The 14,661-nt window shown below is 40.2% G+C and overlaps 1 protein-coding gene across 8 annotated transcripts in view; it reads left to right on the forward strand.

Annotated features, from left to right (window-relative positions):
- The window catches only part of meis2a (Meis homeobox 2a), an 89,464-nt gene extending 75,088 nt beyond the window's left edge, over window positions 1-14,376 (forward strand). For 3 of the 8 annotated variants that reach the window (XM_038272628.1, XM_038272636.1, XM_038272643.1), the window contains exons 10-12: window positions 4,543-4,601; window positions 6,431-6,541; window positions 12,484-14,376. In XM_038272628.1, the coding sequence (XP_038128556.1) occupies window positions 4,543-4,601; window positions 6,431-6,541; window positions 12,484-12,779 (466 nt within the window). In that variant the 3' untranslated portion in view covers window positions 12,780-14,376. Of the gene's footprint in view, window positions 1-4,542; window positions 4,602-6,430; window positions 6,542-7,691; window positions 7,784-12,483 lie in introns of all 8 variants that reach the window. The other 5 variants (XM_038272663.1, XM_038272672.1, XM_038272682.1 and 2 more) reach the window with 3 other exon arrangements.
- The last annotated feature ends 285 nt before the right edge of the window (window positions 14,377-14,661 follow it).

The raw sequence follows: 14,661 nt of genomic DNA on the forward strand, positions 1-14,661 counted from the left end.
GAAAAAGTTTTTTTTTAAATCATATAAAGGGAAGAGCTGTTGTTATTATTTAGGTTGACATTTTTTCGGAGAAATTTAAAATCCACAGTCTTGTGAAACTCTTCACACCTCTTAATCTTTAAAGCGATACAAAACAAGCTGTTATTAAAGAGTAGAAGAAGAGTGATGAATAGGTGTTTTATTTTTATTTTTCATTTGTGTTTATCCCATTTCACCTCATGACACCATTTCCATTGTAATGCATGGTAGCAGCATCATTATGCTGTGAGGCAGAAAAAAGGAAGCTGGTTAAACCTTATCTGAAGACAACTGGTGTTAAAAACAGAGCAAATTCAGAAAGGAAACATATTAGAGGATGAAAAAGACTTCAGACTGGGGTTGAGGTTCCCCTTTTAGCAGGACACTGACCTTAAATATGCAGGCAGAGCTACACTGCATGATCAAAGCATATTTATGTATGTTAGCCCCTGTTATCATCAGGTAAATTCCAGACCTAAATCCAATCAGGATTCTGTACCATGACATGATGATAGATGTTTGTGGATGTTCCCTACCCATTCTGTCAGCATTTGAGCTATTTTTAGAAGAAAATTAGGTCAAAGTTTCAGTCGGTAGATAAAAATGGTAAATGGTAGTGAAAAGTGATTCTGCAATTATATTCAACACTTTTCTAAAGTTTCATTACAAACAAAATTTGTGAAAATATTTCAAAAGCTGCATTTTAACTTTTACATTATTATTATCTTAATTAATTAATTAATTAAAGCTTAATGTCAGCCTGTGCTCTAAAATCCTCAAAAAACAGAAGTTTATGGTTTTAACTTGACAAAATGTGAGAAAGGTCAAAGGGTAGGAATACTTTTGCAAGGCATCATAAAACATGGAAGTCTTCAATTCTCGCATGTTGAAATGCAAACAACACACGATGCTAGACAAGGTAGTTAGCAGATAAAGAGCTTACTGTGAACCCCCCTCCTCTTTGTGTGAGAACAGATATTATTAACCAAGCATGCAGTGTTGATCCAGCCTTGTGGAGACCTTGTGCCAAGTGGACTCCTGCTGCCCTGGCTCCATCATTCATATCTGTCTGTTATTTTCCTCTCTGTCCCACAAAGACACAACAGCCAGGGCTCAAGAAAACCCACCACTTCACATAATATCGGGACTGGGTCCTCAGTCGTCCACTGGAGATGTGTGAATGTGTTTGTGCACATTCATGCCTTGCACTGTTTAAGGGGCATGTCAGCTGGAAGCGCTACTGTGAGCCAGTTGGCAATATACTGTGAAGAATGTGCTGACATGTGCAGTCCACACACTGGCTTGAACATGCACACATGCTTACACGTGCACGCTCCTCCAGGTTTTTGATGTGCGACATGAAAATGTGTTCAAGGCTTATTGGCTGGACGACATTAGCTCTTTACATTAAACAGCAGTGGAGCTGCTGCTGGCCCCTCCTGCAGTGCTGTACACATTCTAAGCTGTATCCCGATGAATGACCTCCTTATGACCCCTTAACCCTGGCTTTAATTATTTGTTTGAAGACAGCATGGAGTTCCCAAGCTGAGAGGTGCTCTGTGTACTGTCTGTGTGTGTTGCTGCTCCTGTGCACAAACAGTGAGCAGAGGCAGACCTTAATAAGCCGGACAACCAGATGTAGATAATAAAACACATGCTTTAAGCTAGAGGTAGTCAGTGTGTTGGATGGCATTCAGACCTGCCATGGTGGTTGTGGCCATGTCAGTGGTGGGGATGCATCGATTGCCAACCTGCACGTATCTTTTAGAGAGCGGTTTAGGAATGCTCAGTCCCTCTGGTGAACCTCCTGTGAGTCTCCTGGGGCTCTGGGCCCATCCATCTGAGTGTCCATCCAAGCTGACTGGCCTTCATCTCTGGAGGATTCTGTGTTGTTCTAAGCACACTCCATTAGCAGCTCACGGGTCGAGGGAAAACATTGTTATCAACCACGAGTCTGATAATCTCAATTGGCTTTACTCAGACAGATAAAAGGTGCTTTAAGGCCACAAGAGGAGGAGGGGGCATGGTCACCCCCACCCAAAACCATCACTCCTTTCACCGCACCTCATCGCCTGCTGGTTACTGTGGCAACCCTAAAACTAAGTCTTTGTGGTGTGATATGTTATTAGTTAGGGCTCAGAATACTGACAAAAATGAGATCCATATGAGAAGTGGGCTTTGTGGGAAGTTTGGGGATATCTGTTTGTCTTCACAGCAGTGAGGAGTTTTAATATTAAAAAATGGCAATTTCGACGAGAGCAAACATTGGAACTTTCTCCCTGTGTACATTAGGTTCAAGGTTTCCTGCAAGAAGTTGGATAAACACAACATGAACAACACTTTTTCTTTCCTTTCAGAGTATTAAAAGAAAATTGAAAATGGCACTTTGATCCTACAGCACACTCCCTCCAGAGCATTTCCCTCTGCAGACGCTGGAAATCATACGGTCAAATTCAGCACCTTGGTAGAACGTTTCTAATATTATGTGTTTATGGTTATGACCCCGAGTGAGTATGAATGCACATGGTTGTGATTTTGAGCCCCATGGTGAACCCAGAAAGGGAGAAGGCAGGGCATATATTTTGGCAAGCAGTATGCTTCATGCTTAAAGAGGGAGCGTGGTGTGAAGAACTATTTCTTACTTTCTAGGCGTGTTTTTTACAGCTTTGATTGTTTTTCTCCTAATTTTACTTATCGTTTTAATCAAAACAAATTTTTTAAATAATTAAGTATGACGTAAATAATGTAGAGGTGCAATTTGCCCTTTCTGTCGAGTTAATTGTATAAAACAAGGCTAAAAAGGTCAATTTTTTGTGCCAAATCACTAATGAATAATGGAGAAAAACATTGTTGCCGATGGATACTCCAATATTACCATCAACAATTGATAAAAAGAAAATGTATCAGCTGCTCAGCTGGAGTGCGTTCACATACTCTGCAGTTATTTCTGACAGCGGCGCTATCTTAGATTGATTTATCTTTAATTCAATGAAACACATTTTCAGTCCTAATTTGAATTCCCAATAATGCACAGCGAAAAAGTGATTCTTAGTCTAACTTTGATTCACCTCCATGCTTTTTTTTAACCTCTTTTTTAAAGACATCCTATGGATGTGTTTCATCTTTTTTTCTCTCGGGGGCCCACAGCACCCCTGCGTACCTGCACTCTGGATGCCCCCTGGCAAATGAGTATAGCGTCTTTCTTTTCCCAGCCGTGCACTTTGTACGTTTAACCATGTCACTTTGAGCCGTGCAGATTACAGTCGTTTAAGTTCATTGGAGAAGGTAAGGGCAGGTATCAGAGCTTCATGGGGGATTAGGAGCCCAAATTGGTTCCAGCTCTCCCTTCCTTCTAATGACCAGTTCTTTCGCCATATTGATGGTGCCGTGGGCCGGTATGTTAGAGGAGGGACATGAAGCTTTTTTCTTCCTCTTTCTTCTGTTTTTTTTTTTTTTTTTTTTTTTTTTTCTACTAGTATGTTGGACAGCTCCACCGTGATCTGAAACTGTTGTTTAATGTCAAACACATGGTGTTACCTGTAGTCCTCCTGCCAAGTGTTTTAGGTTTTTAAAGCTGATGAGAGAAAAACAGATTTGGAAAGGGGTCAAAATTACGAGGAAAAGTTGAGTGCTGGCTTGGCTTTTGTGGTAATGTACCCTGCGCTCGACACACCCCAAGGAACCCCATTCGATGTTTTAAAGGTTGCCCCTGGCTGGCACTCACCTCCCAATGACCTCCAGCTCTACACTGGTAAAACCACAGGAGTAAGGCCAGCTAGGAAGGCTTTGTGGAACTGCAGTTATTTGCTGCTGTGGCGGTGATAAAACTTCAGACAGCCTAATTGATGGGCTCACTGACATAACAATACCTTGTGAAAGCACGGAGTGGCTAATGCCTGGTCCTCATTTCTAGACAGCTGGAAGGGGTGCAGAACCCCCTACAATGCAGTTAGAGAGGGGGTCCCACTAAGGGGAGCTGTTTCAGTGGGGGTAAAATGGTGGGTTGCACTGAAAGGAACCATTTTTGCTCTGCATTTTATTCACAAAGAGTCTGTGGCATTGCTAAAGGGCATTGAAAGAGATAAAATTTTATAAACTGCGCATGTATAAATGTGGTGTTTGTTGCATAGAACCACCCGAAGGAGTGACTAAAAGAAGAAGGGAAAAGGGATGTGCTCAAACCTTGATGCCCGAGCTGCGCTTAAAACATGAGGAATGTCTCCCTAGTGCCCATAGCAACCAAACGTAATCAAAAGCTTTATGAAAAGAGTGGGGAATAGATCATATGGAACATTAAAAGTGTCCCTCACTGGGTTCCCAAGTCAGCACACAATTGCCCTTTTGTTTGTTTCTGTTTTGTACCATGCACCTCTCTCAAGGATCTTGTTGCTAATGTTGCCATTAAGTCATGCAAAACCGTTTGTCTTTGTGGAGGCCTGTGATGAATCTTCTTGAATGTGAAAGAAAGGTTAATTTAAAGTTTATTTCTTCTCTTCTTTTTCTTTCTCTCTCTCTTCCTGCCAGGTTTATTAACGCCAGAAGAAGAATAGTACAACCTATGATTGACCAGTCGAATCGAGCAGGTAAAATTAAAAACAGAGATAAAAAGCAGAACGATCCAGCCAATCTGCACGAGAGTATTCCTAACCCTCATCTTTCCCTACAACACCTTATTAGGTCCTTCACATGTAAAAAATAATCTGCTTTAAGTCAAATTTAGTCAAGTTCTGCATCATTCCAACTCTTCTCCTATTAACTCAAAAAAACTTTTCTGTTCACTCTATTCATTCTTTCTTCCCCTTTACTTTCAATGCTATGCTTTAAAATGCTGCCAGCTAATTGCTGATCTAATCTCTAATTGGACATTTACTAGTCTTAATGAAGAGAGGAGTATATTACCATTCCCTTTGAATTACTAATTGTACACAGGAGGAGTGTCAGATATGCAGCCTATGAGTTATTTTCTTTTTTAGTCTATTCTGATTTAATTTAGGTGTGTTTTTGCTTTTATTTTGGCTGGGATTAAGTACTTATATATATTCTCACTTCCACTTCCGCTCAAAAATCCCTCTTCTAAATTATGATGTGAGGCCTTAAGCAGATTTGGCTCTCAAGAAATCCTCTAAGAAGTTAAAGCCTCCAGTTGTAGCAGGAAGGAAGTTTGATTAGAAAATATACAGTTATTTAACATTCAGATACATTACTGCATTTGAATTGGATCATCATAACTTAGCAGAAAATTGCAATTTTTCATATAACGTTAACGTATAGTTATTATTTCGGATAGGGCGAATGTTTAAAGTAACGTGAGCCAAAGAGCATTTCATAGGTACTACTATCGCTTAAGCATTTGCCCAATCAAACCTCAAACTTAAATGTAATTGATATTCTATTCATTATATGGACCATTGTAAAGTAGAGTTTACTGCCAAGAGGAAGAAAAATAAAATTATGTTTTTTTCCGAACTCTACACAAATTTAAGGTATTCAGCAACCTATTGTAAATGTCCTTTGGTTATTTGCATACCAAGCATGGTGGTGGCAGCATCATGTTGTGGGGACTTTGTCTTCAACAGGGTTGGTGAAGGTATAAATACTGGGTGATCCTTGAAAATAGTCCTCTAGGAGCTGCAAAATATAACACAAACAAAAAAGTAAATCACTAAAACTAAAATTTATTTAAGCTGACTCAGCTAGAGCTATTTAGAAAAAAAACTCTTTGTAGATGAGCAAATCTAATGGAGACATCTTTGAATGGCCTGCAGCTTTAAATTATTACAATGAATGTTGGTTTGAACAATAATATCTCAAGCAATGAGGATTTGGTTAATAAATAAAAAAGAAAAACATGGAGGTTTGTTTTATGATATAAGAAAGATTGAAGGGGTCTTTCACAAAGGCCCAATGAGATGCAGCGGTTTAGAATAGCCAATCATAAGCAAAACCTAAACCATCTGATTAATGTTTAGCTGTATAGTATTGGATGAATTATTCATACTTAGGTATTATTGTACAACTTAAAGGTCAAATAAGTTTGATTGAGTTGCATCTCATGTTCTTCAGAAATAGAAGCTCATGCTGTAAACAGCAGATGGCTTCTTTTGTTCCTCACACTGTAAATTCTTCTCTTCCTGTCAAATTGCATGTCCTATCCTCTTGCCTCGATGACAATGTATCTCGCATGAGCATGGTTTACAATGACACCGGCAGCATGCACGCACATGAGTGTGTGCGCTTGCATGCATAAGGACTCACTGTATGCGTGTTTGCAAGCCACGCGTCAGTCAAACATGAGCACAATGTCTTACAGTATGTTTGGGCTGGAGCTGAGACAATTGCTGATTGTCTGGTGTGTTCTCTTTTCTTCTCCCCCCCACTCCCTTTTTCATGTCCACGTTTTGACTACAATCAGGTTTTCTTCTTGATCCTTCAGTGAGCCAAGGAGCAGCATACAGTCCAGAGGGCCAGCCAATGGGCAGCTTCGTGCTGGACGGCCAACAACACATGGGGATCCGACCAGCTGGTAAATGCATTTTTTTTTTTCCCCTTCCAAAAGCCTTGTGTTACCATTCACTAGTTTCCCTCATGGTAGTGCTGAAGCTGCAGCTCGGTGATGCAGTGCACTGAGATGTGGTAACCTCAGTATAGGACATGACCTCAGAACTAACCACATAAACCACCAAGTGTATTCTCTTTAAATGTCCATCCACCAAGGAAAAAGCTTCTGAATTTACCAGAACCAAGTCTAAGATGTAAGGTTACACGCAAATTGCCTCATCATCATTAAAACAAATTGTTTTCAAATTTAAAATACACATTTTGTTCTGTATCTTATGGCAATTTAAATGTTAGCAACACATGATAGTACATAATTGTTATATGGAATGTGTAATTTTTCATCTTTATTTTTTACAAATCAATTCTAAAATGAGCGGTCTCCCTCTGCAGTCCCCTTTACTCTGATACCAGTAAAGGAAATCCTATCCCGGATTTTTTTTTTTTTCCTCAAAGTATTTTATTAAACTAAAAAAACACTAATGGAACACGGTGGTGGCAGCATCATGTGGTGGTAATGAACGAGCAGCATGATGACACACCGGACAGGCCAGGGATAGAGTGGTTAAGAGGTTTGAAGCAGGGTTGGGTTTGGAGGCGAGATTAAGATTCTTATCTCAGGTAACAAAATTGTAAAGGCGGCTGCACCCTGCTGCATGGGTGCCTTCTTTTAGTTGGAACAGCAAAATTTGTCAATCAATTGAAAGACATATGGAACTATTTTAACAGGCACAAGTTTCAGTTGTTAGATGATTCTTCCTAAGAGTTGCAGCTTTAATTGTAACAAAAGACTCCAAAATACAAACGTACATTGCACATTTCAGATATCTACAGTATTAGTTAAAAATATGAAACAAAAAAAAGCACCGTTTGCTTTCTAGACTTTATAATTTGCTATTATGTGTTGGTCTGTTATTTAGATTCTGCCTAAGATACATCCAAGTTTGGAGTAGTAATGTGAAAACAAGGCATCGTAGAAACTCTTGCGCTCTTTCTCCTCAGCTTTGTCATTTCCATCTTACGCTAACTAATTTCTTTCTCTCTAATGGGTCTTCTTCAATCTCTGTGATTCAAACTCCTGCTGATCCTTCTTTCTGGCATTTATCTCCTCTCTCTAGGGCCTATGAGTGGAATGGGGATGAATATGGGCATGGATGGGCAATGGCACTACATGTAACCTCCATCTTGTAACGCAAAGAAAAAGGGGGAAGTAAGTACTGGGACTTTCTTTGTTACGTGTTTTACTCTTATGTCTAGGGGATTGAGTCAGGGTCAGGTTTTCCTCTCAGGAATTCCTTTCCAGCTGACCAACGCAGTGCATTTTTACGACAAGTCTTCACCCCAAGCAACCGTTCTTGCTTGAATGTTTTCACAACATGCTTTAAGTGTCGAAGTGGGAGGGCAGAGGATGAGTTGGAGACTTGTGAAATAACCGGGAACCATCCTGGGATGGTGAGGACCCCGACTTGTAGACGCCAGAAAACTGGGGACAACAACAGGGAAAAGAAAGAGGGACAGAGCAGCCTGGCATGGCGTGCACAACTTTATTTATCATCAAAGCACCATCGCTCTCCTCGTCGTGGACAGCCAATGCAAATGTTGGACATTTAGGGAAAAAATAACATCTCCTGGGGAAGGGGCTGACAGGGGAAAATTAAGCAGGCTCCAGTGAAGCGATAAAGAAGGAGAAGTGAAACTGTCCTCCGAGTGACATAAATCTGTCGGAGGAAGGATTGATGCCCAAATTATCTTATATGCAAAGACGGGAACACCGCAGTACATTACGGTCCCTGAGCTAGATATACAGGCTCTGGGTGACATGCTCGATCCTTCAATGGGGATTTGCTCTGAGATGCGTATTGGTAGGACTGAACATGTGAGGGGGGGTGGTGTGTGTTTATTATTTTCTACTAGAGGAAGACAATTTCAGGCAAGGGTGGGGGCAGATGTGGCTGGGTCTAGGGGCCAGAAGGGATTAGGTCGAACTGGGGCTCAAAAACTAGAGACACTAGAGACACACAGATGAATTTATAGGGTTAAGGACACAAGACTCTCTGTGTGACTGGTTCCACACCCCCAACACAGCTACAGCAGGGAGAAAACGTGTTGAACATGTCAATTCTTCTCTCTGTAAATGTTTTTCTACTGGTTCTGTAGAGATTCAATTCAGACCAGATGGCTGTTACAACCCAATTAATCTACACATACAGGGAAATAAAAACAAATCAGTCTATAAATGATGTTATAAAGCTGAGTAGAACAAGGAGAAAGTATAGAAGACTCTCACTAAAATTGAGTAAATGCTTATTAGAAAAACTATTTTTGATTTAGAAAAAATCAAATCACCTATGTATGCAAATAATACCTTTATATATGACTACTGAGGGTTTGACCCATTCTTCCAACCAATCTTTAAGGTTCTGGGGGCCTCTAATTTCTAATTCTACAATGCGTTCACTCAGATTAAAATCAGGTGATCTACCTATCTGTTTGAGCAGCTTTTTTTCTTCTTCTCTGAAATCAATTCAATTAAGTTTATATGTATAGCACCAATTCACAACATATGTCATCTCCTGGCACTTTACAGAGACAAATCAACCAAATCAAACATTCAAACTGATTCAAAGTTTTCTATCTAAGGAAAAGCAGTTGATTGCATCGATTCAAAGGCAATCCCTCACACCAAGCATGCTTGTTGCGACAGTGGAGAGGAAAAAAATCCCTTTTAACGGGAAGAAACCTTCATCAGAACCAGGCTCAATTCACATTAGAAAGGTACCTTATAGTCCTAAATGTTATGACACAAGCTTATAGCCAGCATTAAAAATGCTTTTCCTTCGTTAGTGGAGTCTGGTACCGTGAACATGTGTAGCAGCCATGTTGGTTTGGTTCATTATCTCTTATTTTTATAAAGAAACTGTACTGACTAATTTCATAGGGTAGTGTTTGGCTCTTGGACAACTCTGTTGTTTTACTTATTAGATTATGGTTCTTGTATGATACAGTATTTATGATAAACTTACTTCAAGGCCACTAAACAAACTGGTATCAATGAACACCAATGGGGAGCAGAATTCCTTTCTGACTACTGACAGATTTTTAGCTGATTTCTTGGCTTTCTTTAAATATTTGCATATTTTAATACACATGACTTGATTTAGGCATCTATCCTTTTATTTTATTATCTGTGGGGATAACTCGGGTTTGCCTATCCCCATTAGAAATATATTTACTGAGAAAAATCTTGACATGTTTAATACTTATTTCCCCGCTGTAAATGCCACGCTGCTGCAGTGCTGGCATTTGAAAAAATCAAGACACATCACATCCCAAAGGAAGCACGGCAGAGGAGATTTTATTTAACACCCAAACTCCCTTGCTCAATGGGGCACAATATAATAACACTTACCTTGATTAAAAGAATCCTTTATATGTAAATGGCGACTGGATTTTCCAAGGGGTCACAGCGGCAATTCTTCCGACAGAGATCATTTCACCCCTCCGGTGTTCACTTCCTCTCTGTCTTCAGAACGTTCAGTCTCATCCCCTCCTGTCTCCGCTAATGGTGCCTGGAAAAAAAAAAAAAAAAAAAAAGAGAGAAAAGATCAGGAAGCAATGTTCCCTAAAACAGCCACACAGAGACAACATTTGCTCAGGTTGGCTAATTCTTAATATAGGTCTATATAATTTTGAGACAATTTAATTACGTAACATATTTTATGCTTCATGACCAATTACATTAATAGCTTAATACAGAAGAATATTACTCTCTCTTGATTTGATTACACAGGCACACAATATGGTATATTTGGTACTTAATTATGGCCAGTCATTGAACAGGACCACTGTGGCATAGCAGAAATGCAAAGCCTATTCAGGAGGCAGGCATGCAGAGATGGCAGAACAGGGGCCCACTCTGCTCTTCAGTTATTGTCTTCAGATGGTTTTACTACTCTTGTTAATAAAGCGGGGGAGAGGAGGGGGCTCACGGATCTACTTAATGGAATGACAGCAGCTTACTAGCGGAGAGATTACCAGTTTACAGTGTCTAAAACATCTGCTGGGCTTTTTAACAGGGGCTGCCGTCGGTTATATGGAGGCGAGGGGCACCCATCATGTCCTAACACTGAATATTTTATTTATTTTATGACCAGAGTAGTGAGGTTTTAAAGCAGTGGCATTTCAAATGAAGTGAAACAGAAAATGGCAGAGGATTTCAGCCAATGAGATCGCGTATCAATCAGGACTCGCTCCTCTCTTTCTCCCTCCACCCTTCCAGTGTAATTTCTTAATTGTAGTGTACTAAGGTGGAGGAATGCAGTGAGTGAGCATGCTCAGTGACCTCACTCTGACCTCTCCCCTCCTATTACAGCTTCATTACCCCTGGGGTTCACATTACAAAGCAAGGCCAGCCGAGATTCAATCCCACCCCAAAGGCCCCCTGGCTTCTGCAGAGACCTCCTGCTTGCACGCCTCTCCCCAAGGTTCAGGTCCTCTGGACCAGCCGTGTTCTCATAGTCCAATCTGAGGCTCCGGGCGCAACACCCCCACTGACACATCTCGCTCTTTTCTTTCTGATTATAACAAACAGTCGTATGAAAAGCCAAACAGTGGCACTGCTGAGCCAGCTCTGTGTCACACTGTGAGAGAGGCCAGCATGCTGAGGCCTCCACACATATCAAGTGAAGCCCAACTTAAGGGACATCACCATGTCCCACCTTCTCTTCCTTTTGATTCTCTGTCTGCTTCCTTTTATCTTTTTTACTTTGTCTTGCTGCAGTTTCCTGCCCTTACTGTTTCTGCAAAACCACCTCTTGAAAAAACTACCAATGACACAGTTTCTGTATGCTTTATTACATCTTTTCACCCATAGATTTCATTGTGTTTAATCAGCTTTAAAGCTGATAAGTTAGCATAAGGTAATGAATTGCTGGTGGAAGAAAAGGGCACAAATAGCTTTTAAATTATTTTTATAAAGAAATTTAGTTTATTTTCTTGCTATCCACCTAGTTTACTCTGATATCCTGAAAATGACCAAATTATGGCTGTCTACACAAGAACAGGTTAACTTTTACTCATAGACTTTGCAAATCTGTCTTTCATAGAAAAGTGGTAGAACGCTTGAAAGCTGCTAATGAAAAAACCCCAAAGGACTCAAGGACTTTACAGCCTCTTTTTCTCCAACATAATCTGTCTGCACTGTATCTCTGTTCAACCTCCCCAAAGCATGATGCTGCCACCACCATGTTACATCATGAGAGTAGTGTGAATGATATAGTTTTTCGTTTTACTTCCCAGTTTTTGGCTCCTTTGCGTCAAAATAAAACATTCATTTCCTAAATGTTCAAGGTTTATAAACTCCCTTTCAGGCAAATGTGACCCTAAAATTCTCTGTTTAAGCTGAAAAAACTATGATTTAATCTTTTCTGAGCCCTACATTATTTACAAATCTGCGTTAAGAGATTTCAGAGTAAATATGTACTTGCAGAGACGCGTCCCCAGGGAAAATTGTCACAAAATTCAGCCGGGGAATTGACTTTTCCACTAGTAAAAGTATTAGCACTTCTCCACATCAATACGCCTGCTCGGTTTTCCTCACTTCCTCCAGGACTGCCGCTGTCTGTGGATGACTGAGGATCGTTTTCCAACCTGAGACCAGACCACAACGCTATTGGGCATTGTAAACCACTCACCATGGCCTAAAATAGCCCAGCGCAATAATGTCTCCCTTTACATGCGGAGGCTAAAAGCTCTGTAGTCACACACGCAATGTCATAAAGTCTGCTAAGCTCTCTGTTGGCGAAGTTGAGTATAAATTGAATTAAGGCCTGTTAATGGAGAAGGAGCGTGTCAAAGCTGCAGTTTTATTGACTCCGTGAATACATTTCTCTCCCTCTGTGTTCCCCTCAGGTCTACCAGTCATGCCAGGGGAGTACGTACCTCAGAGCAGTCCTATGGGCATGAGCATGGGCCCACCCACCTACTCCAACCCTCATCAGATGCCTTCTTACCCCTCGCAGCTCAGACCCGGACCACCACCTCACCATGTGTTCCTTCCCGATCATCCCCACGCTCCCCACACCATGCTGATGCACGGAGGACCCTCGTTGCACCCAGGGATGACCATGTCTGCACAGAGACCCCCTTTGCTCTCTCCTATTGACCCCAGTACTGGAGGACATGGACTGGACATCCACGCCCAATAGTAAAGGGACGAAAACTGCAGCTACAACAATGAACACTTCCAAAACAACTAAAAAAGGAGAAAAAAAGAAGACAGCAGCCCACTATAAATCCTATTTTGAGACTATTTTTAAGAATAAAAGTAAACCCTTTTGACCAGAATTTGACACTAAAGAAGCAGAATTCCAGACGAGCTGTGATTCTTTTTTAAAATAATGTCAATTTTGTTACTTTCATCCAAAAAAACAAAAAAAAACTGAGGACCAAGCTGACAAGAACACTTTGTAAAGTCTTGGGCTTTTGGTAAATATCTACGACAGATGTTTTCACATATAAAAAAAGAAAAAAAAAACATGCGACGAACGGACAGACGCTCGTAATGGAAAACATAAGACACATTCTCTCTTTGGCACATGCCATCACACATACACACACACACACACACACACACACACACACGTTTTCATGTGACACACTCTTTCAAAATAAGAATAATATCACCCCACAGAAGATCGAGGAAAAACAAACAAAAAAGAAACAAGCAGAAAGACTCCAAGAGTTATAACTACTGTAGTATAAAAAGTATAGATAAATAAGTTAAAACTTGTGCATTTCTTTTGTTTCGTTTTGTTGATCACATGTTTTATGTTGCGCTAGTTTTAGAATTAAAGGTTAACCTTTTTCTCTCTCTCTCACACTGTGTGTGCTCCTTCCTGGAGAAGAAACTCTCTCGCAGCACAACACTAAACATGGAAAAAAAGTTAAATGAAAACAGAAAAAAACAATAAGAAGTTGGAACATCTCAACAGAGCTTCAAACCACAGAGGGGCAATCAGGTCCTGCAACCCATGAGAACAGGGCATGATGGGAAAAGGCTGCTAAAGGATTCAGTTTGAACATTTGTCATGCCCCTCTCTCTCTCTCTCTGTCTCCCTTTTCTTTTCTTTTGGTTAATGGATGAATGTTTGCCCTGTAGGTTTTAAAGGAGAAAAAGGTTCCTTGTTTGACTTGCCCAAGCACTGGATTGTGTTGGTTTTTGTACATTTTTTTTTTATTTCAACTTTTATTTTGTACCCTGGACTCTCATTGGTTAAGAGCCTTTGGAAGGAAGCTTGAGAGCAGCACCCTGCAGCGCTTTTTCACCTGCCGGATTGACACAATTTGCCATAAGGACAATACTGACACAGAGGTTGATTCTGTGGCACTGGAGATGCATTTGATGGTTGATGCACCAAAAAAAAACATAAGCGGAAAAAGAAAAAAAAAAAAAATAACAACACTTAAATTATGAACTCAATGCTTTTGGGAGGAGAAAAAGCAGAGAGAATATTGTGACAAACTTCGTACAGAGTTCAGTCTATTAATTGTTTCATGTTAGATATTCTATGTGTTTACCTCAATTGAAAAAGAATGTTTTTGCTAGTTTCAGATCTGCTGTGGCATTGATATTGTATGTCCATGAATTCCTTCCTTTTTCAGCACGTGTTCCTCACTAGATGATAAGATGCCGTCTCCCTTAAGCTTTGTCAGAAATACATTAAATACTTGTATGAGGACTGTGACGTAATGTTTAAAAGGTGTTCAGTCACAAATGCTGTAATAAATATTTCATTTTTTGGATTTTTTGTTAGATTTTTGTGTGATTAACTGTGTTTCATCCAAAGTCTCTCCCCCATTTTAACAGAGCTCAGCCGGTTTGGTTAATTATTGTTGGGGTATTTTGTTGCATGTTAAATTTATTTTTGCACATGGTTATAAAAATACATCACTTTCTCACTTTGTTCCTGCACTCTTTTTGGAATAGATTCCCTCACTGCTGAGTGGCCCTCTTAAAATGACAAAAACAAATTGTGGTGGAGACACAGCTTGCCACGGCAATTTATTCAGACACACAAATGTTCACTT

Source organism: Cyprinodon tularosa, unplaced genomic scaffold, assembly GCF_016077235.1.
Source record: "Cyprinodon tularosa strain WSP-4 unplaced genomic scaffold, ASM1607723v1 ctg120, whole genome shotgun sequence".
Taxonomy (NCBI): Eukaryota; Metazoa; Chordata; class Actinopteri; order Cyprinodontiformes; family Cyprinodontidae; genus Cyprinodon; species Cyprinodon tularosa.